Source organism: Leucoraja erinacea, chromosome 2 (genome assembly GCF_028641065.1).
Source record: "Leucoraja erinacea ecotype New England chromosome 2, Leri_hhj_1, whole genome shotgun sequence".
Lineage (NCBI taxonomy): Eukaryota > Metazoa > Chordata > Chondrichthyes > Rajiformes > Rajidae > Leucoraja > Leucoraja erinaceus.
The window spans coordinates 63499554-63527464 of record NC_073378.1 but is presented as its reverse complement, the minus strand read 5'-3'; the positions used below and the strand labels follow the sequence as shown (position 1 = coordinate 63527464).

Below are 27911 nucleotides of genomic sequence, written 5' to 3'. Positions count from 1 at the left end.
AGATACGGGGAGAGGTTGTATAACCTTGAATTGTTTTCTCTGAAACATCAGAGGTTGAGGAGACTTGACATTAGTATGTAAAATTATGAGCAGCACAGATAGAGTAGACACTCAAAACCTTTTTCCCAGGGTGGAAATGCCCAACACTGGAAGGCATAGCTATAAGGTGAGAGGGGGAAAGTTTAATGGAGATGCGTGGGGCATGTTTTTTAGAGTAGTGGTGGCCTTGAACACTTTGCCAGGTGTGGAGGTGGAGGCTGATACAATAGTGGTGTTTAAGAGGCTATTAGATAGGCACATGGAAGTGCAGGGAATAGAGGGAAATGGATCATGTACAGGCAGATGAAATCAGTTTAACTTGGCATTATTTTGGACACAAATACTGTAGCTGAAGGGATGTTCCTCTGCTGTACTGTCCTACTGTATGTTCTATGTTCTACTACAAATATATATATATATATATATTTCAAACATTGAATTGTAGGTATAGTAGGAACTCTACGTTATACCATCTTTATCGGTAAGAAATGTAATTTTCTTCCTTAACTTCTCCATCTCTATTTCTCTCCTTAAAAATATTGTTTGCGACATTGCTCTTTGACCAAGCTTTAGACACCTGAGCTGATTTTGGCTTTAATATTTATCTAATCACATTTCTTTGAAGTAACTTATATTTTATGGATCAATGATGCATATGTGTCTTATGACTATCGTTAATGAAATTATATTAAGATAATGAAATAATTAATATATGATGTCATGGAGTATGGTTGACTGAGGTAAGATGCAGGTAGAGGAGTAATATGTAATTAATTGTATATTTTACCATGTTTAAAACATGTTAAAGATGTATTTCAATTTAATGAAATAACACACTTAAAAAAAAATACGTACAATCGTAAAACTTTCAATGTAATGAAACTTTCAATTTTAATGACAAATTATAATTGATAATGTACATTTTAATAAAAATATGCAGAAAATGAGATATGGTGCAGTTGATCCAGCAAGATGCTTCATTGCACATGACAATAAACTTGCAGTCACAGAAACAGTACATTAAATGACAGTGAATGGTTAACACCATTCAATCAATAAAAATACTAAAGTAACAACATACAGCAATAAAACAACAAAAGGTTGATTTCAGTTTAGTGAGATAAAAGAAAACTTTAATGAGATAAAATTGCTACATTCCTTTGGTACAGCGCTTAGCAAGAACATTGATTATATTCTTAAATCTCTAGCTTGGACATTGAAATGCCTATATTTTAACACCATTTGTATCTTGATGTGTTATAATTAAACTGATTCTGCTGAAGAAAAGTTATCTTTCAAAACGTTAATTTAAATGACAGCATATCTAGAATTTATAGATTAACTTTCAGGAAGGCTAACTGAACCAGTGTGTTTTGACATTAAAAGATAATTTAACCATTGAGTTGTAAATCTTTGTATTCAAATTCAACAGAAATCTTTAACATGTTAGAGCGCTAAATTTGACATTTGAGTAGACTGGGCCAGAGTCTCAAACACTTCAGTTATTCTCTAACACTCTAACACTGTCATTTTAAGTAAATTGTGAAAGCAGCTGACTAAGAAGTGAAAGTTCAACCAGGCTAGAATGCAAGGAGTAATTCTGCTTACATAGAATTAAATAGGATAAATAGTGCAGAAGCAAGCCATCTGACACAAACCACGTTAGTTTTTATGGTTCACTCAAGCCTCCTTCTGCTTTTACTCATTTAAATCGATCAGCTTTGCCCTCCACTCCCTTCCCCCTTGAGCACATTGTCCAGCTTCCAGTTAAGGAAGAATTCTTGATCTTTCAATCTCATTGCATCCCTTACTTTTTTGTAAATTTGCACTTTGGTCTGGAACTATAACACTATCTTTATTTTTTGCACTCTATATTTTCTCTTTTGCTGATGTACTCATGTATGATATGATTTACCTGGTAGACAATAAAACAATGGTTTTTTTCTGTAAAACAACACCAATATATTTTCCATGCTGAAAGACTGTAACTCAATGAGTCAGTGACTCTCCCAGGCTTGTATTTTGATTGCATTCTTCAAGAAACGGGTGCGTCTCAAAGCATTTTATGCTCAGTCATATGCTGTAGTAATAAAGGAAAAACCTGGCAGCTAAACTAACTCAGCAGTGTAACAAAAAACAATGTGGCGCATACACATACTGTATATAATCAGTTTTGATCATGTTTGAAGAATAAGCATTGTTTCGCCACTTGTTCAAAGATTTTGCTGTTTGAGATGACTGATGGACTTAGATTGCCATCTCTGCAGGGACTGACCTCTCTCACAGTGAAGCATTCCACCTCACTACACTGCAGCATTGTACTGAGAATCAACCTCACTTACATGTTTATATCTGGAGCGCATTAGAGCTCTTGACCATCTAACTCAGAAACTATTATACTGCTGCTAAGCTTGACCTGTCCAAGAATTCCCTGTGGCCAGACTAAATATGTAAGTGGGTGATCAATAGTTGGCATAGACCCGATGGGCTGAGAGGCCTGTTTCCATGCTGTATCTCTAAACTACGCTAACAGTGGGTGTGACTGTATTCACAATATGAAGGATTGGAGTAGACAGTAGAGTCTGAAGAAGGGTTTCGGACCGAAACGTCGCCTATTTTCTTCGCTCCATAGATGTTGCTGCACCCGCTGAGTTTCTCCAGCAATTTTGTGTACCTATGAAGGATTGGATGTTTCTTGAAAAGTCATTGATTGACTATAAATTGCCATAGTGAATGAAAATCACAGTATGAATGATTACATTAGATATTCCTTACTTTAATCAATTCAGATAGATTCTGTGCACCGTAAATTGGTGCTTTTGAAATTATTTTGCTGTGATTGGTGAGATTAGATCCACCTTGCTCTAAGTGGTTTAATTGGATCCATCTGGCTGTAAAGTGCCATACAAAGTATAATTCTGTAATTGACCAATTCAATCTTTAACTGGTTTCTTAACCAGTTACAAATAGATTCCGTTAAAGCCAGAAGAATTGGAATAGTCATGTGAACTACTCAGGTGACGACCTCTGTGCCTGTACTTTGAATGCTTACTGACATTGTGGTAAGGGAGAGACATGCTTATTATTTTCTTTAAATGTTTCCTGAATTTCGTTCCCACTAAAGCATAAAAGAAGGGATTTAGGCAACAGTGGAAATAAGCAAGGTTCCGACAAATGAAAAACGCAAGATCTAGATGGTTCCCCATCCCGCAGGACTCAACAATTAAGACTTTGAGGTCATACAAAGACAGCAGGAAAATTACTACATTGTAGGGAGCCCAACAAACAAAAAACACTGCCACAATACAGAAGATAACCTTCACAGCTTTGAATTTCTTTCGAGCTCTGCATTTAACAACAGTGTTGAAAATCCTATAGTAGCAATACACAATAATAACAAAGGGGATCAAGAAGAACAAAATATTTTGTTCAGAACATTGCACCAGTCGCCATATTTCCTCATGCTCCTTTGGATAGACACTTCCACAGGTAAACCTTTGGTTCACAATAATATCAGAAAAGATCATATCTGGGATTGTGGCTAAGATACTAATGCACCAAACTAACAAACAGGCCACTACACTGTAACTGATCGTTCTGATTCTCACAGCAGACAGAGGGTGGACCACCACTAAGTATCTGTCAATGGTCATCAATGTTAGTAGCATGATCCCACTGTAGTAGCTGACAAAGAAAATCAAACTCAATATCTTGCACATGGCCTTGCCGAAGATCCATCCGTGTGTATGATCCACAATCCAGAATGGAAGTGAGCAAGCAAAAAGCAGATCAGAGATGACAAGATTCAAAATGAAGATGTTGGTTACACTTTTCAGCTTCTCATATTTCACAAGGATCCAGAAAACTAAAATATTCCCAATCAGGCAGAAAATAAAGATGAGGCTGTACAAGACTTGTGTAAAGATGTCTCCAAATGAGATGCTTTCCTGATTGTCACAGAAGGGAACAAAATCCTCATCAGTATAATTATAACTCTCATAATCGTAGGAAGATACCGTTGATGACATCTTTGATCTCTTCAAACACAGTCCTGAATGATCGTTCCTGAATGGAAATGGAAAACACATTGTGAACATCTTCAAAATAAATGTGCAATATTGGCAATAGAAACTCAAAATATATTTCTAACATGTAACTTTGTAATGATTCTTCCTGCATCTCTTCACATAAAAGCTAGACAAAAACAAAAGCAAGTATCTTCCCTTCAAAAGAATGGTGAAAAAACAGAACAAGCATCAAATACAAATTTCCTGTGTTCTGACGATTAGGAATAAACTTAATTAATCACTTTTCCTCATAAATATAAATGCAAATATTGCATGGAATCTTTTCTCTTGCAATGTAATGCCAAACTGATACTGTAAATATCCTTATGACCTACAGTGCATTCAGAAAGTATTCAGACCCCTTCACTTTTTCCACATTTTGTTACATTTAATTCCATTCCATTTAAGAATGACGGAGGCCACTGTGTTCTTTGGGACCTGCAATGCTGCAGAAATTGTTTTATACCCTTCCCCAGATCTGTGTCTCGACACAATTCTGTCTCAGAGGTCTACGAACTATTCCTACGTCTTCATGGCTTGGTTTTTGTTCCGACATGCACTGTTAACTGCGGGACCTTATATAGACAGGTGTGTGCCTTTCCAAAACATGTACAATCAATTTAATTTACCACTGGTGGACTCCAATCAAGTGACCATATAACCATATAACCATATAACAATTACAGCACGGAAACAGGCCATCTCGGCCCTACAAGTCCATGCCGAACAACCTTTTCCCCTTAGTCCCCTTTACCTGCCTGCACTCATACCATAATCCTCCATTCCCTTCTCATCAATATGCCTATCCAATTTATTTTTAAATGATACCAACGAACCTGCCTCCACCACTTCCACTGGAAGCTCATTCCACACCGCTACCACTCTCTGAGTAAAGAAGTTCCCCCTCATGTTACCCCTAAACTTCTGTCCCTTAATTCTGAAGTCATGACCTCTTGTTTGAATCTACCCTATTCTCAAAGGGAAAAGCTGATCCACATCAACTCTGTCTATCCCTCTCATCATTTTAAAGACCTCTATCAAGTCCCCCCTTAACCTTCTGCGCTCCAGAGAATAAAGATCTAACTTATTCAACCTTTCTCTGTAACTTAGTTGTTTAAACCCAGGCAAGATTCTAGAAACATTTCAAGGATAATCAATGGATACAGGATGCACCAAGACTCAATTTTGAGTGTCATAGCAAAGGGTCTGATTACTTATGTAAATGTGATATTTCAGTTATTTCTTTTTAATTACTTTGCCAAAATTTCTTAACACCTGTTTTCCCTTTTTTTTTATTGAGCCATTGTGTGTAGATTGATGGTAAAAACAAATTAATTTAATCCATTTTAGAATATGGCTGTAACGTAACAAAAGGTGGAAAAGTGAAGGGGTCTGAATACTTTCTGAATGCACTGTAGATCCTCTCTTACAAATTATAAGCTTCAACAAATAACATTTCTTGTCATAGCCTTCTTTCTATTTCAACGTATTTGCCAGGAATGATTAAAAAGGGCATTCAGATACAAGGCCAGATATTTCAAAAACAATTATTTGTATGTTTTTATCTTGGCAAGACTTGAATATGTCCATTTACAAATAAATATTTTGAAAATCACTTTAAAGAACAGATCAAATGGCAACCTGAGATATTTTGCTCCCAATTGTTTTGCTCCCAAAAGAAATAATTATTATTACCAATTACCAAAGTTAAATAATGATGTCTAAAAATTCCATCAATTTCTTGATGAAACCCCGCAGCCTTGAATTGTGAGATTTATGAGATCCTTGTCTATTCCAGTTGTAATCTCTAGCTGCGAGGGATTATCCCTTCGGGGTATTCATGGACAAGTCTGCAACCAGAGAAGAACGGCAAAAATAACTCCCATACGCAAAAGAAATACAGGTTTGTAGGTTAATTGGCTCCATAAAAATGTAAATTGTCCCTAGTATGTAGGATGACGTTAGTTGGTCGGCGTGGAGTCGGTGGGCCAAGGCCTTGTGTCCATGCTGTATCTCTAAAGACTAAAGAAAAGCCTAAAGGGTCGTTACTTTCCAATCTATTTTTGAATCCATAATATTTACATGGCTGATCAATAGTAACGTCTGGTAACAGAGAGACAAAGGAAACAGCAGATTTTGGAATCCTAAGCAAAACTCAAAGTGCTGAAGGAACTCAATAGGTCAGACAGCATCTTGGGAGGGAATAGATAGATGATATTTAATCCATTCTGAAGTCTGAAGAAGGGTTTCGACCCGAAACGTCGCCTATTTCCTTCGTTCCATAGATGCTGCCTCACCCGCTGAGTTTCTCCAGCATTTTTGTCTACCTTCAGATGGTATTTCAGGCTGGGACCCTTCTACAGACTTCTGGGATGTTGGTAGTAGGGATTTTGTGATGGTAATGTCCCTGCATTTCAAGGACAGGTGTTCTTTCTATTTAGACAGACATTATCTGACATTTCTGTGGTGCAAATGGTACTTGACACTTATGCCTGACTCTGGCTCTTGCTGCATGTCTGGCTGCATTATTTGCTGAAGAGCTGCAAATGGAATTGACCATTGTGTAATTGTCAGCAATCATTCCAACTTCTGACTTTATAATGGAAGGAAGGAAAATCTGTGCTGAAACAACTAAAAATAATAGAGCCTTGGACACTTCTTTGAGGAACTTGGGCAGCACAGTGGCACAGCTAGGAGAGCTGCTACCCCATGGTGTTAGAGAACCTTCGGGATCCCAACTCTAAACGTCACTGTAGATGGTTTATGCATGCAACCTATAATGTAGCTACCTCAATGCCACTAACCACGCCCAGTCATTTCAGTATGACTGTGGTGTCTTTCCTTTGCTCCTCCCTTGGTTCCAGTTTGCCTGAAGACTATGTGCAGTCAGTACTGGAACGTGTTTAACATGCTTTGTAATAAAGAGTTAGTAAAGATCACAGTATGTCAGACATGGTGTCAGTAAGTAAAAGGCACGCCTCCTGTTTATCGGGTTTTATTTGCCCCTAGTTCCTCAGTGACTACTCCCCGTTTACCATGGCATTCTCGTGCCGCAAGCCCTCTCCCTTTGTCTTCGATGCTGACATCGCGGAGCGATGGGCTATTTTCGTGTTGGACTACAACCACTTTATCAACATCGCTCACCGAAATGACCCTGATGTGGTCAAAGCCTCCCTCCCGCTGAACCTTGCCGGTCCTGATGCTATGAAACGTGCTCAGACCTTCACCTACAATCCAGCGGTCCTGGATGACAACGACAAAGTTGTCGAACCAACAGACCCGGTATGTCTTTTACGCAAGTTTGCGGAGATTTGTGACTTGCCCTCCAACCGTATATTGGAGCGGGCTAGATTTTTTACAAGAAAATAGCAGCCTGATGAACCTGTTGAATGTTTTATCGCTGACCTGCGCTATCTTGCTCAGCGCTGCCGTTTTGAGAATATGCGGGATCAGCTCACCAGAGACATTTTGGTCACCGGCATGCTCGACCAGAAGCTACGCGCAGAGCTGCTGCGCAGACCAGATCTTACCCTAACTGAGGCTATGCATGCATGTCGTATAGCTGAGGTGGTGGAACCGCCACATGGGCAGAGGGGATCTGATAATCGGACTGTTAATCTAACTGGTGTTGCTATGCCTCGTCACAAACAAAACAAGGCTCGCCCTGAACCGCGGTTGACATATGCCGCTCGGGTTCCGTTGGTCAGGAAGTGCCCCAACTGCAATTATATACACTCGATGCAGTCGCAATGCCCTGCATTTGGGAAAGCTTGCAATTTCTGCAAAAAGATGAACCATTTTTCAGCTGCTTGTCGCTCCCATGGGAACGTTCCCCCAGCTCCGAGACAAATTTTAAACAACCTTCAACAAGCTGATAACGAATTTGATTCACAGCCTTCTGTCGACACTGCTATTGACTCTGAATCCAGCATTTCCATGGGAGATGCCAGTGTTTACACTCTCCTCCATAACCAATCTCGCCTCACCGATCCTTCTGTGCTTGTTACTGTCAACAACAAATCCTTTACGGCCAAGCTAGATACTGGTGCCAAGGTCAATGTTATGTCAACATCCTTGTTCAGGAAGATAAGAAATAATGAGCTGTTAACTGCTGATCCCTCCATTTTACGTGCTTATGGGGGAGAAGAGCTAAAACCTGTGGGGAGGGCCACCTTCCACTGTGTGCTGAAGAAATCTTCACGTGACCTATCTTTCTTCATCCTTGACTGTGACTGTGTGACTCTGCTGAGCAATCAGGCATGTCAAGATCTCGGGCTGGTGTCCTTTGACCGTACTGTTCATGAAGTGCGGGCGATGCTGGATCCACTCCCTGACCTATTCAACGATGAACTGGGCAAGCTGCCCCTGGTATACAAGATCGCAACTGACCCGTCGGTCACACCTGTGATCCGGCCTCCACACAGGGTGTCGTTTGCCATGAAAGGCAAGGTCGAAGCCATGCTAAAGAAAATGGTTGACATGGGCGTGCTTGCAGCTGTTAGCGACCCCACCGAGTGGGTCTCCACCATGGTCGCCACCATGAAGAAGGGTAAGAGCGAGATACGGGTGTGCATCAACTCCAAAGACTTAAATCTGGCAATAAAACGTCCTCACTACCCTATGAGGACTGTAGAAGATGTGGCTGCCCAGGTCAGTCAGGCCACGGTGTTCTCCATCCTCGATGCCAGGAGCTCATTCTGGCAAATACCTCTAGACAAACGCTCCTCGGACTTAACTACTTTTGTCACCCCCTTCGGAAGATTCAGATTTTTGCGGATGCCGTTCAGCATCAACTCTGCTAGCGAGGTGTTTCAGCGCTCCATGGAGAAACTGTTTGCCGGTCTGCCGTGTGCCATTATTGTGGATGACATCCTGGTCTACGGTAAGGATGCTGCTGAGCACGACCGCAACCTCCGACGGATTCTAGACCGCGCTCGCCAGATCAACTTAAAACTTAACCCGTCAAAGTGCAAGTTCCGTGTAGCTGAAGTACCCTATGTTGGCCACATCTTCACGGCCCACGGGCTGAAACCTGATCCGCAGAAAACCAACGCTATCACCGAGATGCCTGCCCCTACCGGCGTGACCAGCCTGCAGCGTTTCCTGGGCATGGTCAACTACCTGGGGAAGTTCATCCCTGACCTCAGCGAACTGAGCGCGCCCCTGAGGCAACTGACAAAAAAGGACATTGCCTGGTCCTGGTTCCCTGAACACCAGCAGGCATTCGACCTTCTCACAACAAAACTGATTAGCACACCGACTCTCAGGTTTTTCGGTCTGCAACGTCCCATTGTGGTTACGTGTGATGCCTCTCGTTTCGGACTCAGAGCAGCCTGCCTGCAACTCCATGATGACGGCTCACTACAGCCCGTTTCTTATGCCTCGCATACCATGACAGACACTGAGCAGCGCTATGTACAGATTGAGAAGGAGCTTCTTGCGGTTGTATTCGGACTTAACTACTGTTCCAAGTTCAAGGACTTCCTTTTCGGTACCAGGTTCACCATTGAGACAGATCATCAGCCCTTGGTGACCATCCTCAATAAGCCTATCCACATCGCTCCTGCAAGACTCCAGCGCATGATGTTACAGCTCCAGCGGTTCGACTTTCTGATCGTGTACAAGAGGGGCACCGAGATGCATGTGGCCGACGCGCTGTCCCGGGCCCCCCGCTCCTCCTGTGACAGGCACCCCTACGAGCAGGAGGATCTGCAGGTACTCAATGTCAACTTTGTTCCCTCTAAGCCACTGCAGTGCCTGGTTGAGCACACCGCCAACGACCCCGACCTGCAACAGCTCGCAGCTGTCATCCAGCGGGGGTGGCCCAGCAGACGCACCTCACTGCCTGCGGGTGCCCACCCCTTCTTTCTGGTCCGCGATGAGCTTGTGCTCCGGGACTGCATCATCATCAAGGGTCACAAAGTGGTCGTCCCTGCCTCCCTATATGATTCGTACTACAAAGCTGCCCACATGGGGCATCCCGGAGCTGATGCCACCATCTCACATGCCCAGGAACAATACTACTGGCCCGGCATGGCCAAGTACATTCAAGCCCGGGTAGCTTCCTGTCCTGAGTGCAACACCCTGGCCCCACACCAGCTACGCCAGCCACTTCTGCAGCAGCCTGCGCCTGCCATGCCCTGGTCCTCGCTAGCTGCCGACCTATTTGAATGGCGAGGCAAGCATTACCTGGTGTTGATTACTCTGAAATGGTTATCAGTAAGCTGCGCAGACACTTTGCTACCTTTGGTTCCCCGGTCCGCTTGCAGACCGACAACGGCTGACAATTCACCAGTGCCGAATTCCAGGCTTTCGCGGTGAAGTGGAACTTCACTCACTATACCAGCAGCCCCGATTACCCGCAGAGCAACGGCCTGGCCGAGCGCGCTGTCCGCAGTGCCAAGAATTTGCTCGAGCAGTCTCGTCTCTCCAATGGTGATTTCTACCAAAGTCTACTAAACCTTTGCAACATCTCACGGGACCCTACCATGCGATCCCCTGCCCAGCGTCTGATGTCCCGCATGCTTCGCCCACCGATGCTGATCGCCCAACAGTCCCTGGTGCCCAAGGTCCTCCAGCCTGCCGCCGTCCAGCAACGGATTGTTCACAAGCATGAGGTACAGCGCCACTCACATGACAAGTCCTGCCGCCCGCTCTCACCACTACTGCCTGGCCAGATCGTCCGCGTGCAGACAGCCACCGGATTCTCCCGGCTCGCAACCGTTGTTGGTGTGGACGATTCCCCACCATCTTACCTGGTGGACTTTGATGGGACTGTCTACTGCCGCAGCCGCCAGCACCTGCTGGCCGTCAACGAGCCTCAGCCTCCTTCTGCGGATCCCTACGCTCCTCCGTTGCGTTTCGAGCCTGTCATCTCTCCTTACCCCGCGGATAACTGCTGGCCCCGGTCGGTTTGTTTGCCGCGTTCTCCTCCCACTGCTCTTCCTGGTTCCAGGTGACTTATCTCATCCCCTGCACGTTCTCCTTAAACTCCTTCTTCCCCGTCTCCTCCTCCTGTCTCACCCGCCCCGCTTGGGTCACCTCCTGCTATCCCGGTTGCGTCTCCACTGACTTTCTCCTTCCCGGCTGCTGCTGCTCCGCCTCCTCTTTTATCCGGTGGGGAGGGTGATGGTGCTGTACGCACACGCTCGGGTCGGGTTGTCAAACCTCCTGTTCGCTACGGTGATTTTGATTAAATTCGCATGTGTTGTATAATCACACTGCCACTGTTATAATTTCATTTTTTTAATTTCTAAGGGAAAGGATGTAGATGGTTTATGCATGCAACCTATAATGTAGCTACCTCAATGCCACTAACCATGTCCAGTCATTCCAGTATAACTGAGGTGTCTTCCCTTTGCTCCTCCCTTGGTTCCAGTATGCCTGAAGACTATGTGCAGTCAGTACTGGAACGTGTTTAACATGCTTTGTAATAAAGAGTTAGTAAAGATCACAGTATGTCAGACTGGCTCCTTTACAGTCACCCATCCTTTTTCTCCAGAGATGCTGCCTGACCTGCCGAGTTACTCCAGCACTTTGTGCCTATCTTTGGTTATGCTCATAGCCTGACAAGTGATAGGTGGATACAGGTAAAGGAAGGGGGGGGGGGGTGCAGTGATAGACTTGATAGGCTGATAGTTGCACAAAGACCAGAAATGAAGTCAAAAAGTGTGAGATAAGGATAGAATATGCTCAAATTGTGAACCAGAGGAAAGAATATAGGTGGAAGGGGAGGGGGAGAAGAGATATGAGTGCAACTCCAGGTGTGGCACAGGGAAGAGAGGGGGAAGAATAAACTAAGGGGGTGGTGTTGTTTGTAGGTTAGTTACCTGAAATTGCCAAATTCAATGTCCGTACTGATAGGTTGTAAGCTAGCCTAGAGGAATATGAGGTGTTGCTCCTCCAGTTTGCATGTGGCATTACTCTGGCAATGGAGGAGGCCCAGGACAGAAAGGTTAGTGTGGGAATGGGAAGTAGAGTTAACAACTGGGAGATCCAGTGTGAACTGCAAAGAGGATGATAGGAGGCCGCAGGGTTTCTTGGACAGGTTGAGTGAGTGGGCAGATGCATGGCAGATGCAGTATAATGTAGATAAAAGTGAGTTTATCCACTTTGGCAGCAAGAACAAAGAGGCAGATTATTATCTCAATGGTATCAGATCAGGAAAAATGGATATGCAACGAGACTTGGGTGTCCTTGAACACCAGTCACTGAAAATAAACATGCAGGTACAGCAGGCAGTGATGAAAGCTAATGGCATGTTGGCCTTCATAACGAGAAGATTTGAGTGTAGGAGTAAAGAGGTCCTTGCAGTTGTATGGGGCCCTGGTGAGACCACAACTGGAGTATTGTGTGCAGATTTGGTCTCCTAATTTGAGAAAGGACATCTTTGCTATTGAGGGACTTAGCGTAGGTTCACAAGGTTAATCCCCGGGATGGCAATAGACAATAGACAATAGGTGCAGGAGTAGGTCATTCGGCTCTTTGAGGCCATTCGGCTCTTCGAGCCAGCACTGCCCTTCAATGTGATCATGGCTGATCATCCACAATCAGTACCCCGTTCCTGCCTGTGAGGGCAGTGTGAACTGTGAGGGGGATGCTGAGAATGCAAGGTGACTTGGACAGGTTGGGGGAGTGGGCAGATGCATGGCAGATGAAGTTTAATCCGGATAAATGTGTGGTTAGCCACTTTGGTAGCAAAAACAGGAAGGCAGATTATTATCTAAATGGCGTCAAGTTGGGAAACGTGGAAGTACAACGGGATCTGGGGGTCCTTGTACATCTGTCTATGAAAGTGAGCATGCAGGTACAGCAGGCAGTGAAGAAAACGAATGGCATGTTGGCCTTTATAACAAGAGGAATCGAATATAGGAGCAAAGAGGTCCTTCTGCAGTTGTACAGAGCCCTAGTGCGGAGGCTGGTGGGTTGGTAGGTGAGAACCAGGTGAACTCTCCCCTTGTACAGTCTGGAGGGAAGGTGAGGAAGAGCAGAGCTACAGAGGAAAAGTAAGTGAGAGATCTTTCAATGATAGCAGGGGGAAACAATATGTACTAAAGAGTAAAGTGTAAAGAGGGTTTTAATGTCATATGTCCCAGATAGAACAATCTTCTTCTTCTTCTTCTTCTTCTTCTTCTTCTTCTTCTTGCATATGACGTGCACAGCCTAAAGTTGTAGGACAACTTGTTCTATTTGATCTTATTTGATTGTGAATGCCGGGTTGATTGCATTCGTCGAAACAAGGCGGCCCACGTGACCGTTACAATCTTCCACCCCAAGATAGAACAATGAAAAAAACATTTCTTTTTGTCAATTATCATATTGTTTACAGAATACTATGTTACACATTCTCAGTTATGCTACTGGAAGTAAGAATTTCAGATAGAACAATGAAATCCTTACTTGGAGCAACATAACAGAGAATGCGTAAAGATAGTACTTCATAAACAATATGATAAATGACAAAAAAAGTATATATGTAAAAACAAACAAACAGTAATAGTGCAAAGAGAGAAAACCAATGCCCCCAATCTATGTAGTTCAGATAGTTCATCTTGGATGTCCTACAATGGCACGCCTCATCTTGTGAGAAGATGTGGCGGATACAGAGAAATTGAGAATAAGAAATCGCATCCTTGCAAGAGGCAAGGTGTAAATAATGTAGGTGTAGGTATAAAAAATAGTGGGAGTCAATGGGTTTGCAATAGATGTCATTCGATAGTTTTTACCCTGCGATGGAGATAGAGAGAGCAAGAAAGGGTGAGAGAGATGTCAAAGATGGTCCAAGTGAATTTGAGGGCCAGGGGTAAAATTAATGATATCAACAAGTTCCTCACTGGTGCAGTAGGCAGCTCCAATGCAGTCATCGATGTAGCAGAGAAAGAGGTGCGGGATGGTGCCAGTGTTCGTTTGGAACAGGGATTGTTCGACGTAGGCAACAAAAAGGCAGGCATGGCTGGGGCCTAGGCATGTGCTCATGGCTACATCTCTAACTTGAAGAAAGTGAAAGAATCAAAAGTGTTGTTGAGATGGAGGGCAAGTTCTGTCATGTGGAGGAGAGTGTTGTTAGAGGGAACTATACAGTAGTATAATAATTTATCCAGTGAATTTAAAAGGGGCATTGACACACATCCTTGTTAGGTTTAAAGAGCTCCAGAAATAGACTCAGCAAGCCAGATGCTGAATTGTTGGGATTTCCAGACAGTTGGGTACCTGATTATTTGAGATTTACGGTAATTTACTTGCCCTCATCACATAGTCAATGCTCCAAATGATGCCTGTATGCCTTTTTTAATCTGCATTTGTAGCTGTAACACTCTGTTCTGCACTTTTACATTATCTGCTTTACTTATGTATGGCATGCAAGACTAAGTGTTCCTCAGTGCAAGTGACAAAAATATTAAATCAAATTAAACCAAACCAAACCAAACTAGTGTTTTAGTGTAGTTGTTGCCATGTTTCTTCTGTTGTTAAGCACAAATCTTGAGATATCGTTTTGAAAGTAAAGTACATGGACCAATGTTATCCATCATCATCCCAGTACCGGTGAAAAGCAAGACCTCATGCCTAAATGACGACTGTCCAATGGCCTTGACATCCACCATCATGAAATGTTTTGAGAGACTAGTTATGAAAATCATTAAATCCAGTCTAGGCAGCAACCTTGACCCACTGCAGTTTGCCTACCACCACAACAGGTCCAGGGACAATGCCATCGCCCTAGCCCTACACTCATCCCTAGAACACCTGGATAAGGAAGACACCTACGTCAGACTCCTATTCCGAGACTGCAACTCTGCCTTTAATATCATTATGCCATCCAAGCTTATCACAAAATACTTGTGACTTTGTGTCAGCACTCATTTCTGCAAATGGATCCTCGAGTTCCTGACCAACAAACAACCCCAACCAGTGAGGAGAGGGGACAAATCATCCTCTACGATAATCCTCAACACTGGTGCTCTGCAAAGATGCATCCTCAGCCCTCTTCTGTACTCCTTGTACACCAAAGGTAGACAAAAGTGCTGGAGAAACTCAGCGGGTGAGACAGCATCTATGGAGCGAAGGAAATAGGTGACGTTTCGGGTCGAGACCCATCTTCAGACTGACCCTTGTACTCCCACGGCTGTGCAGCCATGTACAAATTGTATTCAATTTTTTAATTCACAGACGACACCACCATTGTGGGCTGGATAACAAATAATGATGAGGCGGAATACAGGAAGGGGATTGAGAACCTCGTGTCCTGGTGCTGAGACAACAATCTGTCTCTCAGTGTCAGCAAGACAAAGGAGATAGTGATCGACTTCAGGAAGCAAAGCGGTACACATACCCCAGTTTGCATTGGCGGTGCAGAAGTAGAGATATTTGAAAAATTCAAATTCCTAGGAGTCAATATCACCAACATCTTCTCCTGGACCACCCTCATTGAAGCAATGACCAAGAAAGCACACCAATGCCTCAACTTCCTTAGAAGGCTTAGGAAGTTTGTCATGTTCCATACAACTATCACCAACTTCTACAGATGCACCGTAGAGAGCATTTTACCAGGATGCATCACAGCTTGGTTTGGGAACAGCTCCATCCAAGACCACAAGAAATTGCAGCGAATTGTCGACGCAGCCCAGACCATCACACAAACAAACCTCCCTTCTATTGACTCAATTTATACCTCACGCAGCCCCGGTAAGGCCAGCAGCATAATCAAGGATGAGTCACACCCTGGCCACTCCCTCTACTCCCCTCTCCCTTTGGAATAGGAATAGGGATAGGAATAATTTATTGTCACATGAGACTAGGCACAGTGAGATTTGTTGCTTGCATACACAATGTATACAAATTGCAACCACATACAGTACTGACAAAGTTACAAACCACGCTGGCCCCCCTTTTTTGTCCCACCCCCCCTCCCAGCTGATCCCCCACGCCGGGTCCGCTAATGTTCTTCCCCCCCTCACGTTGGTCCTCCATACTGTCATCGACCCGTCGACCCACGAGGCATCAACACCACCGAGGCTCCATCATCGCAAGGTTTCACCGCTGCCACCGCTTCACCACCGCTGAGGTCTCACCGCTGCTGGTGCCCCATTTCTGTGATGCCGACCAAGGTCCCAGCTGCGGGCTCCGCCGGCTGCTCCACCGACCCAGACTCTGACCCGGGCCTCTACACGGCGATCCAGGAGGTATCGAAACCGCGGCACCTCGATAAAGGCCACTGGCCGCGTTCCCAGTCCACAGTCACGGCCGATCGGGAAGCCTTCACTTTCTCGGCAGCCATGCGTTTGCGGGGGGCCCTTGATCGCTAGCTTCTTCGCCCTTTTCTGAGTGGCAAGCTTGGCAACTGTTGCTCTCCTCGGTCTGACCTTCCAGGCACAAATGCTTTTCACTGTACAACTAAACAGAACTGATCTGAACTGACCTACAAATTCTAACATGCCAGTGCAGAGCAAGCCCTTGAGAAAGTTCATTTACAAACTTTGTAAAATATAAATCATTCATAATTGCGCATAATGATTTAGCCAAGTATTGAAACATGATTTTCTTTTCTTTTTACAGTTCTTTTGATAAATTTCAGAAGGTAACTTATTTTATATTGACAGATGTAAATGCAAAGAAATTCTAACATACCCTGCCAGCTAAGTTAAATCATTTTGCCAATTAGGTCTAAAATGCAGAGCGTAGACATATATCTTTCCTTCAAAGATCTACATGCAAACCATATCCAGCATTTCCCATTATAGAATGCAGATTTAAACTCTGTCAAACATATATGTAGCATTGGCCAGCTTTGACACTACCATTTCCAGCTATTGGATTTCTGAAAATCCTTCAGGCAAACAAACAACCATCCATTCTAAGGCATACACAGATATTTTTTCCAATTCCTTGCACTGCATGGAAGATATTGCAAGTATGTGGTTCATTTGTATTAAAAAGAATACCATTTATGAATAAGATACATTACATATTTAATCATTCTTACAACCTTGATGAGCATTGCAGTAACTGTTCTGAAATTAGTCTTATATATCTCTTCTCTACAATATGTTCTCTACAATACGTTCCTATCACTTTTCTTTTCAGTGTACATGCAAACATCATCAAATTACATTAATATAATCACTTTCAAAATAAGTTATACACAGAAACAGTTAAGAACCATATATACTCAAAATGCTTGTTATATTTCTTGTTAAATTTCCTGCTAAAGAATGCATCGAGAGCTTCCCTTCCAAAGTATAAAGACGCCAAGAGCTAGGTATTTTCCCTTCTAAACTATACAGACAACTCTTGCTAGATATTTTTCTATTCAACTTACATGTATAAACATCCAGTTCTTGTCAAATACTATGAACTTTAAAGTAAGCATTCAAATTGAGCCTTCCCAAATACAAACCTTGCCAGTAACTTATTTTCTTCAATATGGTAAAATTAGTGCACTTTCAATATGTATCATTTAAGCCTTCCTATTTTCATTAGCTCAGCAGGTTGAGTCCGATCATAATGGAATCAGGAAATGACCAACTTTTTTTCAAGTAAATATGAGGTCAAGAGAAAAACTTTTGCTCAAAGCAAGAAATAAATCTGAGGCTGGAAATCCTTAAGAGATTACACAACATATTGAAAGGTCATCAACCTGCAATGTTTGGTAGGTACACAAAAAAACGGGAGAAACTCAGCGGGTGCAGCAGCATCTATGGAGCGAAGGAAATAGGCAACGTTTCGGGCCGAAACCCTTCTTCAGACCTGCAATGTTTATTCTGTTTCTCTCTCCACAAGTGTGAACTGATCTGTTGAGTATTTTCAGCTTTTTTGGTATCAATTAAAATCTTTTGCATCAAATACAATCAAATACAATCAAATACAATTTATTTGTTGTCATCTGAACCTCATTGAGGTTCAAACGAAATTTGCAGATGCAGCATAAAAAAAGCATACTGTCAGGTTGCATAACAGCTTGGTTTGGTGACAGCTCTACGCAAGACGGCAAAAAATTGCAGAGTTGTAAATGTAGCCCAGTCCATCACATAGACCAGACCTCTCAACATTGGCACATCTACACTTAACATCGCCTCGAGAAACCAGCCAACATAATCAAAGACATGTCCCATCCTAACTATTCCATCTCCTTACTCCCATCCATTAGAATGTACAGAAGTTTGAAAGCACGCACCACTAGACTCAGGAATAGCTTATTCCTCTCTGTCATCAGGCATCTGAATGGTCCTTTTATAAACTAGGGTTCTCTGTGACTCACCACTACCCTACTGCAGACATTAGACTTTGTCTTTGGAACTAATGATCTACAATGAAGAAGGGTCACGACCCGAAACGTCACCCATTCCTTCTCTCCAGAGATGCTGCCTGTCCCGCTGAGTTACTCCAGCTTTTTGTGTCTATCTAATGATCTACAATGTTGAGAACTATATTCTGCACTCTGTATCTTCCCCTTTGTTCCATCTAATGTACTTGAGCTTGACATGATTGCATTTATATATTGTATTATCTGATCTGTTTAGATAATAAAGCTTTTCATTGTACTTTCATAGTATGGAAAGGCCGGGAACATATGACAATAATAAAGCTATACATAAACCTAAACTTCAAAATGTACCCATTGGTAGAACAAAATTAAACGCAGTTTTACTTTCCCTTGTTTTATTTCTGCTTAAATTACTCCATTAATGCTTATACATTGAAAGGAGTACAGTCTTTTTTATAACTTTGTGCATAAAATTATAGCCAAGTATTCCTTACATAAAACATAGTCTTTAAAAAATATCCCTACTTTTCTTAGAATTTGTACATTGCAGCCGTAAGTTGTGTTCTCGACTCACAGAACACAGACACGTGTGGAGTGCTGACCCCCAAGTTCCATGTGTTTGGAGATGAGCTTGGATGGGATAATGGTATTGAAAGCAGAGCTATAGTCGACAAATAGAGGTTAGATGTAGGTGTCCTTCTTATCTAGGTGTTCTAGGGGTGAGTGTAGGGCCAGGGAGATGGCAACAGCCAAGGACCTGCTTGTAGTGTCAGTAGATGAACTGCAGTGGATCAACGTTGCTTAGTAGTCTGGATTTAATGCTTTCCATAACCAGCCTCTCGAAAAACTTTATGATGGTTGATGTCAATGCCATTTGATGGCACTCATTAAGGCATAAGATGTTGTTTTTCTTTGGCATCGGGATGATAGTGGTGTTGTTCAAGCAGTGGGGGTTTCAGAACAAAGTAGGGAGAGGATACAAAATGTCTGCAAATACTCCCGTTAGTTGGTACATGTAAGCTTCTTCAGGTCATGGCCAGTGACTCCATCTGTGTCGGTTGGTTTATGTGGGTTCATCCTCAGGAAGGCAGATCTTACTTCTGCAACATTGACCATGGGAACAGGCGCACTCGAGACTGTCAGGTCATCACTCTGTGGCTTCTACTCAAAGTGAGCATAGAATGCATTCACTTCATCAGAGAGGGACACACTATCACCACGATTACTTCAAAAGACGGTGAAGTGTTGTTCTGTGTACAGACCATCCAGATTATGGCCTACCTGTAAATACGATGGAACTCCCAGAATATTATTACATTCAAAATTCTGACAAAAATACATATGTTCGTTCCGACGAACAGCAGAACTAGATTCCTCTCTCTGTCTCCACTCTTAATATTTCTTCTTTCAAATCAGTCTCCTGTCTTCTGTCTTTTTGATGCCATTTATTACAATGCCATGGAGATTCCAATACCATATCAAATGATTGTTGTGTATTTTCTGATTTATGGAGCAAATCAACAAGGATTTCTGTAAAAAAGAAAGTTTATTAACCAGAGAAATGCTGTAATGATCTAAGATGGGGTATGGAGGGGGTATGGAGAGAAGGCAGGTACGGGATACTGAGTTGGATGATCAGCCATGATCATATTGAATGGCGGTGTAGGCTCGAAGGGCCGAATGGCCTACTCCTGCACCTAATTTCTATGTTTCTATGTTCTAAGATGGATGCCGGTTTTCACTGGAGATTTATTTGTTGGTGAGGAGTGAAAGAGTTAAGGTACTATTGCAGAAGTAGATTTACTGGAGCTTTACGACTCAGATGGTCCAATTGAGCACGCATTTGATAATGTCCCATATTCTAAAGTAAAGTAAAGTAGCCTTTATTGTCATTCAGACCTTGCCGTCTGAACAACATTTCATTGCCTTGCAGTCCTACATATAGTAAAAATGACAAAAAAACACAATAAACACAAATTAACATTCACCACAGTGAGTTCACCAGGCACCTCCTCACTGTGATGGAAGGCATAAGTCTTTGTCTCTCCCTTCTTATTCTCCTAATGCCCTTCAAATTCTTTAGGATGGTTACTACTTAGGGCAACTTTGTCATAATCAAGCTGCTTGGTAATGATGTCTTACTGCATGCAGATCTCAGTAGGTGTTGTGCCCTGGTGTGGATGCTTCCTGACCTGTCCCGCTGAGTTACTCCAGCATTTTGTGTCTATCTACAATGTAAATCAAGTTTGTATTGTCAACACAATTAAACATTGCCTGCAGTAAAATCAATTCAAGATTTCACAACTTAAACAAGAGGGAACAGAGAAATTACAATTCCAGATGTGAGCTGGTCATCGGTTCATTGCTGATTACGTTCTTTCCTGTCAAGCTGTTGCAACCATGGCTCCGTGTCAAAACACCATGAACGTAGTCATCGTATCGTCATGAGCTTTTCGATTCTCATCATAGAGTGATGTGTAATGATTAGCTCTAACCTTGACTCAGTGTTCACCGCTTACAAATATCATTCACAAAGTCAATGGCACAAGGCTAGAGTTGCAAGCGTGGAATTCTAGGCTGATGCTCAAGTTTAAATCTGAGGAGAAAACCCACATGGTCACAGCGAGAACGTACAAACTCTGTACACACAGCACCTGTAGTCAGGATCGATCTGTGGTCTCTGTCACTGTAAGGCAGCACTGTACCACCGTGCCGCCCCATGTTCCACAGGGATGAGGGATGAGGGCTGGGACCTCTGCTGTTTGTTAGATATGTTAATGCCTGGATTCAGAACCGCTCCCAGTGCAGTTCCGAATAAATTTCAAGATCCTGCTTTATGTCTACAAAGCCCTTAACGGGCTTGCCCCCACCTACATCAAAAGTCTGCTTACCCACCACACCACCTCCAGGTCCCTCAGATCGGCCGACTTGGGGTTACTGAACATCCCGTGGTCTAGGCATAAGCTCAGGGGCGACTGGGCCTTTGCGGTTGCAGCTCCTAGACTGTGGAACAGCATCCCTCTTCCCATCAGAACTGCCCCCTCCATCGACCACTTTAAGTCGAGACTTAAAACTCATCTTTACTCTCAAGCCTTTCTTGACGTCCTCTGAGGGAGGGCTATATGTATGTATTTACGTATGTACTTAATTTATGAACCAATGTTGTACAGGGTATAACGTTAGTACTTCCACCAATGTAAAGCACTTTGGCCAACGAGAGTTGGGTTTTTTTAAATAGAAATAAAAGTAATTTGACTTGACTTGACTTGACTTGGATGTAAATGTAAATGTAGATGGGTTGGTAAGTATGTCTGCTGATGACACCAACATTGGAGGAGCAGTAGACAATGAAAACGGATGTTAAAAGATCAGCTGCAGAAATGGGCAGAGAATTGGCAGATGGAAGCTAACCCCAGTAAGTGTAAGGTAATGCACTTTGGGAGGTTGAATGTAAGGGGTATGTATACAGTTAATGGCAAGACCATTAACAGTTGATGTGCAGAGGGATCTTGGAGTCCACGTTCATAGCTCACTGAATGTGGCAGCACAAATAGAGTGGTAAAGAAGGCGTATGGAATGCTTGTCTTCATTGCTAGGGGCATTGAATATATGAACCAGGAAGTCATGAACTAGCTCTATGGGACTTTGCTTGGGCTGCATTTGGAATATTGTGTGCAGCTCTGGTTGTCCCATTACAGGGAAGATGTGGAGGTCTGGGTGAGGGTGCAGAAGAGGTTTACCAGATTGCTGCCTAGATTCGAAAGTTTCAACTAAAGGGACAGGTTGGATAAACTTGGATTGCTTTCTCTGGAATGTCAGAGATTGAGGGGAGATAATAGAAGTTTCTAAAATTATGTGAGGCATAAATAGTGTCGACAGTCAGAATCATTTTCCCAGCGTGGAAATGTTCAACATTAGAGGGCGTAGCTAGTGGTAATGAGGGCCTGGGACGCATTGCCAAGGGTGGTGGTGGAGGCAGATATGAGAGTGGTGTTCAAGAGGCTTTTAGATAGGCACTCAGATGAATAGAGGGATATGGATCATGCAGAGGCAGATGCGATCAGTTTAACTTGGCATCCTGGTCAGCAGAAACATTGTGGGCTGAATGGCCTATTCCTGTGCTGTGCTGTTCTATGTTCTGTGTATGGACTGATGAGGTGCCATAAAGTGAAGAAGTTCTTGACACTATTTTGTAATGAGCTTCTCAGTTATTTCCATCAACATGGTGATTAGATTATTTTTGTTATATAATAATAATAATAATAATAATAATAATAATAAAAATAATAATAATAATAATAATAATGCATTTTATTTGCTGGCGCCTTTCTGGACACCCAAGGACACCTTACAAAAGTTAACAGAAGAGAAAAAAAAACATATAGTCGGAGAAAAATAAATAATAAGGACATCATCAATACACAAATTAAAGATAGAAATCGTTCCAAAGACACAAAATCAAAAAATCAAAAAACACAATGTGAAAAGAGAGCAGCGGCAGCTAAAGCGCGCCAGCGTCCACTCTCCCTTCCGACAGCCATCTTCGACACAGACTAACATGTTAACTTACACACAGAAAAATCATCCCCCCACAATGGTTACCATTGTGGGGGAAGGCACAAAGTCCAGTCCCCATCCCAAGTTCACCCAAAGTCAGGCCTATTGAGGCCACCGCTATTGCCTCTACGGAGGCCCGATGTTCCTGGCCGTTCTGGCCGGGTGGTGTTGCCCCAGCGTCGGGAGAGTCTTCTCAGCGGCTGGGCCACCTGAAACAGCCGCTTCCTAGCAGGGGATTGTCGGCTTCCGAAGCCGACAGGGCCGCGCCGGGTTGGAGCTCCCAGGCTCTCGATGTTAAGGTTGGCGCCGCTCGCTCCGCTCCGCAGACCCGCAGCCTGGAGGTGTTGATCTCGGCGGTCACATCTCACCGGAGCTCCAGCGCGTCGATCCAGCGCGGCGACCCAGGCAGGGCATCATCGCCCGCTCCGCTCTGCGATATAAGGCTCTGGCTTCTATTCAAGACATCCCAGTCTCTAAATGATAAGATCCAGTTATAATTTTGAGAAAAATACACAAATATAAACAATAGACAATAGGTGCAGGAGTAGGCCATTTGGCCCTTCGAGCCCGCACCGCCATTCAATGTGCTCTTGGCTGATCATCCACAATCAGTACCCTGTTCCTGACTTCTCCCCATATCCCCTGACTCTACTGTCTTTAAGAGCCCCTATCTAGCTCTCTCTTGAAAGTATTCTTTAAGTTCTCTTTAAATTAATTTGCAGGATAAAGGACTCTAAAATTGTGATTATTGTGGCCTTGTCAAACATAAGGGTTAGCACTACACACTCCGAATCCTAGCTGTGGAGACACTGGTATTGTCTCGCTGTAGGACATTGACATTCTTTTAATCTGGATTTCTAACTCATGGATTGTGTTATTTTAATATATAATTTATGATGCTTTTATGTGATATACTAAGATTTTATATGTACTTTATGATATTGTTTAATATGCAATGCATTTTTATGTAATGTCGCCCCTTGTCTAGATCTTAAGTCCACAATAAAGTTTATTATTATCCAGAGAAACATAGAAACATAGAAATTAGGTGCAGGAGTAGGCCATTCGGCCCTTCGAGCCTGCACCGCCATTCAATATGATCATGGCTGATCATCCAACTCAGTATCCCGTACCTGCCTTCCCTCCATACCCTCTGATCCCCTTAGCCACAAGGGCCACATCTAACTCCCTCTTAAATATAGTCAATGGACTGGCCTCAACTACCCTCTGTGGCAGAGAGTTCCAGAGATTCAACACTCTGTGTGTGAAAAAAGTTCTTCTCATCTCAGTTTTAAAGGATTTCCCCCTTATCCTTAAGCTGTGACCCCTTGTCCTGGACTTTCCCAACATCGGGAGCAATCTTCCTGCATCTAGTCTGTCCAACCCTTTAAGAATTTTGTAAGTTTCTATAAGATCCCCCCTCAATCTCCTAAATTCTAGAGAGTATAAACCAAGTCTATCCAGTCTTTCTTCATAAGACAGTCCTGACATCCCAGGAATCAGTCTGGTGAACCTTCTCTGCACTCCCTCTATGGCAATAATGTCCTTCCTCAGATTTGGAGACCAAAACTGTACGCAATACTCCAGGTGTGGTCTCACCAAGACCCTGTACAACTGCAGTAGAACCTCCCTGCTCCTATACTCAAATCCTTTTGCTATGAAAGCTAACATACCATTCGCTTTCTTCACTGCCTGCTGCACCTGCATGCCTACTTTCAATGACTGGTGTACCATGACACCCAGGTCTTGCTGCATCTCCCCTTTTCCTAGTCGGCCACCATTTAGATAATAGTCTGCTTTCCTGTTTTTGCCACCAAAATGGATAACCTCACAGTTATCCACATATGGAGAACCGGCCTCCAGATAACCGGTTATTATCCAGAGAATTCCACAGACACACCACTCTCTGTGTGAAAAAGTGTTTCCTCTTCTCCGTTCTAAATGGCTTGCCCCTTATTCTTAAACTGTGGCCCCTGGTTCTGGACTCCCCCAACATCGGGAACATGTTGATACAGAGACATGATTACCCATGAACAAAGCCATGGTGATTATCCTAAGGAGGCCTTGCCTTTCCAAACACATGTAGATCCCTGTCTCTCAGAGCCCTCTCCAATAACTTGCCCACTATTGATGATAGTGGTGTACTGATCAAAACTGCACTTTGTTGAATGGTGATAAGCTTCATGGGTGTTGTTGTATTAATCTGTGTACTCAGTGAATATTTAATTTCACATGACTTCAGTGTGGTTTGAGGAGTCACAAGGTTAGTAATTGTCGTTATAGTGTTGGTGTTTTCAGTTTCCAATCAAGGAACTCAGCAGCAGTGGGTTATTTGATGGCCAGCATTTGCTCCTTTTGTTGGAAATGATCGGTGCTGATCATGAAAGGCCCATGATGACAATATTATCTCTTTAAAACAGCTGTCCAATTAATCATACCTCTGATTTTCATATAAACTGAAGTAATTTTTCTTCTGTATTTTCACCTAAGCTTCTTTCGCAGAATATTCTGGAACCTGCTTCGGCCATTCGTTCATTCTTTGGATTGCAGAACAAATACCTTTTTCTGTGCAGGTTCACCACCGATTTTCCGGGACTGGCAGCCCGGTACCTCTTTTAACCCGAACAAAATCATGAGAGTGCACTCTAAACCCCCCCCCCCCCCCCCCCCCCCCCCCCCCCCACCCCCCCCCCCTCCCCCCCCCCCCCCACCCCCCCCTCCGGAGCCTCCACCAACTATGTGGGGCCAAGGCTGGGTGAGGCAGCCAATCTCAATCTCATCAGTGATCAGCGGGTCGAATATGCCGGGGCTCTGGAACTCCAGCCCAGCCGGAGCGGTGCGATCTGCTCCCATAGCCAGTTTCTGTGGCCAAATTTGCCGGCCGGTATCAAAGCCCCCCCCCCCCCCCCAAGGCTGTCAGTCTGGCAAAACAGATAATACGGCAAAGCTTTGGAACCAAGAGTGCCAGACAATTAGTGGTGGACCTGTATTATGGTGATGACGTGACATCTTCGTAGTCACATTCTCATCCTTGTTCTTACACCTGAGAAAGGATGGGTTTGTAGCTTGTTGTAATGTTGTGTCCGGAGGTCCATTCATCTATTTCAGCAATTTCACAATCTCGCTTGTTTTAACGCCTAACATGGAAATGAAAAATTAGTAGGCGAAACCACACCTCTGCATGAGGAACAGCACCTCATATTCCGCCTGGGGACCTTGCGTCCGGATGGCATTAACATTGAATTCTCCCAATTTTGCTAGCCCTTGCTGTCTCCTCCCCTTCCTTAACCCTCTAGCTGTCTCCTCCCACCCTCCTATCCGCCCGCCCTCTGGCTCCTCCTCCTCCCCTTTTCCTTCCTTCTCCCCCCCCACCCCCCATCAGTCTGAAGAAGGGTTTCGGCCCGAAATGTCGCCTATTTCCTTCGCTCCATAGATGCTGCTGCACCCGTGAGTTTTTCCAGCAATTTTGTGTACCTTCAATCTTCCAGCATCTGCAGTTCCTTCTTGAACCCTCTGCATTCTGGTTGTTCTGTCTCCACGTGTTCTCCAGATATTGTCATTTGACAATAGACAATACACAATAGACAATAAGTGCAGGAGTAGGCCATTCGGCCCTTCGAGCCAGCACTGCCATTCAATGTGATCATGGCTGATCATCCCCAATCAGTACCCCGTTCCTGCCTTCTCCCCATATCCCCTGACTCCGCTATTTTTAAGAGCCCTACCTAGCTCCCTCTTGAAAGCATCCAGAGAACCTGCCTCCACCGCTCTCTGAGGCAGAGAATTCCACAGACTCACCACTGTGAGAAAAAGTGTTTCCTTGTCTCCATTCTAAATGGCTTACTCCTTATTCTTAAACTGTGGCCCCTGGTTCTGGACTCCCCCAACATCGGGAACATGTTTCCTGCCTCTAGCATGTCCAAATCCTTAACAATCTTATATGTTTCAATGAGATCACCTCTCATCCTTCTAAACTCCAGAGTGTACAAGCCCAGCTGCTCCATTCTCTCAGCATATGACAGTCCCGCCATCCCGGGAATTAACCTTGTAAACCTACGCTGCACTCCCTCAATAGCAAGGATGTCCTTCCTCAAATTAAGGGACAAAAACTCAAGAGTTCAAGAGTTCAAGAGAGTTATATTGTCATGCGTCCCTGATAGGACAATGAAATTCTTGCTTTGCTTTAGCGCACCAAAACATAGTGGGCAAGAATACTGAACAGATCAGCGTGTCCATATACCATTATATAAATATATACACACATGAATAATTAAACTGATAAAAATAGATTATTGGCTATTAATGTTCACAGTCTTGTCCGAGCCAAGATTAATAGCCTGATGGCTGTGGGGAAGTAACTGTTCCTGAACCTGGTCGTTGCAGTCTTCAGGCTCCTGTACCTACCTGAAGGTAGTGGGGAGATGAGTGTGTGGGTCCTTGATGATACTGCCAGCCTTTTTGAGGCAGCGACTGTGATAGATCCCCTCGATGGACGGGAGGTCAGAGCCGATGATGGGCTGGGCAGTGTTTACCACTTTTTGTAGTCTTTTTCGCTCCAGGGCGCTCAAGTTGCCGAACCAAGCCGGGATGCAACCGGTCAGCATGCTCTCCACTGTACACCTGTAGAAGTTAGAGAGTGTCCTCCTTGACATACCGACTCTCCGTAATCTTCTCAGGAAGTAGAGGCGCTGATGTGCTTTCTTTATGATTGCATCAGTGTTCTCGGACCAGGAAAGATCTTCAGAGATATGCACGCCCAGGAATTTGAAGGTCTTGACCCTTTCCACCATCGACCCGTTGATATAAACGGGACAGTGCGTCCCCATCCTCCCCCTTCCAAAGTCCACAATCAGTTCCTTGGTTTTGCTGGTGTTGAGGGCCAGGTTATTGCGCTGGCACCATTTGGTCAGTCGGTCGATCTCTCTTCTGTATTCTGACTCATGCCCATCAGTGATACGTCCCACAACAGTGGTATTGTCAGCGAACTT

The 27911-nt window shown here is 43.7% G+C and overlaps 1 protein-coding gene across 1 annotated transcript; it reads right to left on the bottom strand.

The window, feature by feature from the left end:
- Window positions 1-933: 933 nt before the first annotated feature.
- Window positions 934-4100, bottom strand: LOC129710850 (chemokine XC receptor 1-like). Its single transcript, XM_055658134.1, has one exon. It carries the CDS (start codon window positions 4065-4067, stop codon window positions 3000-3002), a length of 1068 nt encoding a protein of 355 aa, XP_055514109.1. The 5' UTR covers window positions 4068-4100; the 3' UTR covers window positions 934-2999.
- Window positions 4101-27911: the final 23811 nt, after the last annotated feature.

Excerpts from the sequence above, each read along its gene's own strand:
- LOC129710850 (XM_055658134.1), bottom strand. The coding sequence starts at position 4,067 with ATGTCATCAACGGTATCTTCCTACGATTATGAGAGTTATAATTATACT.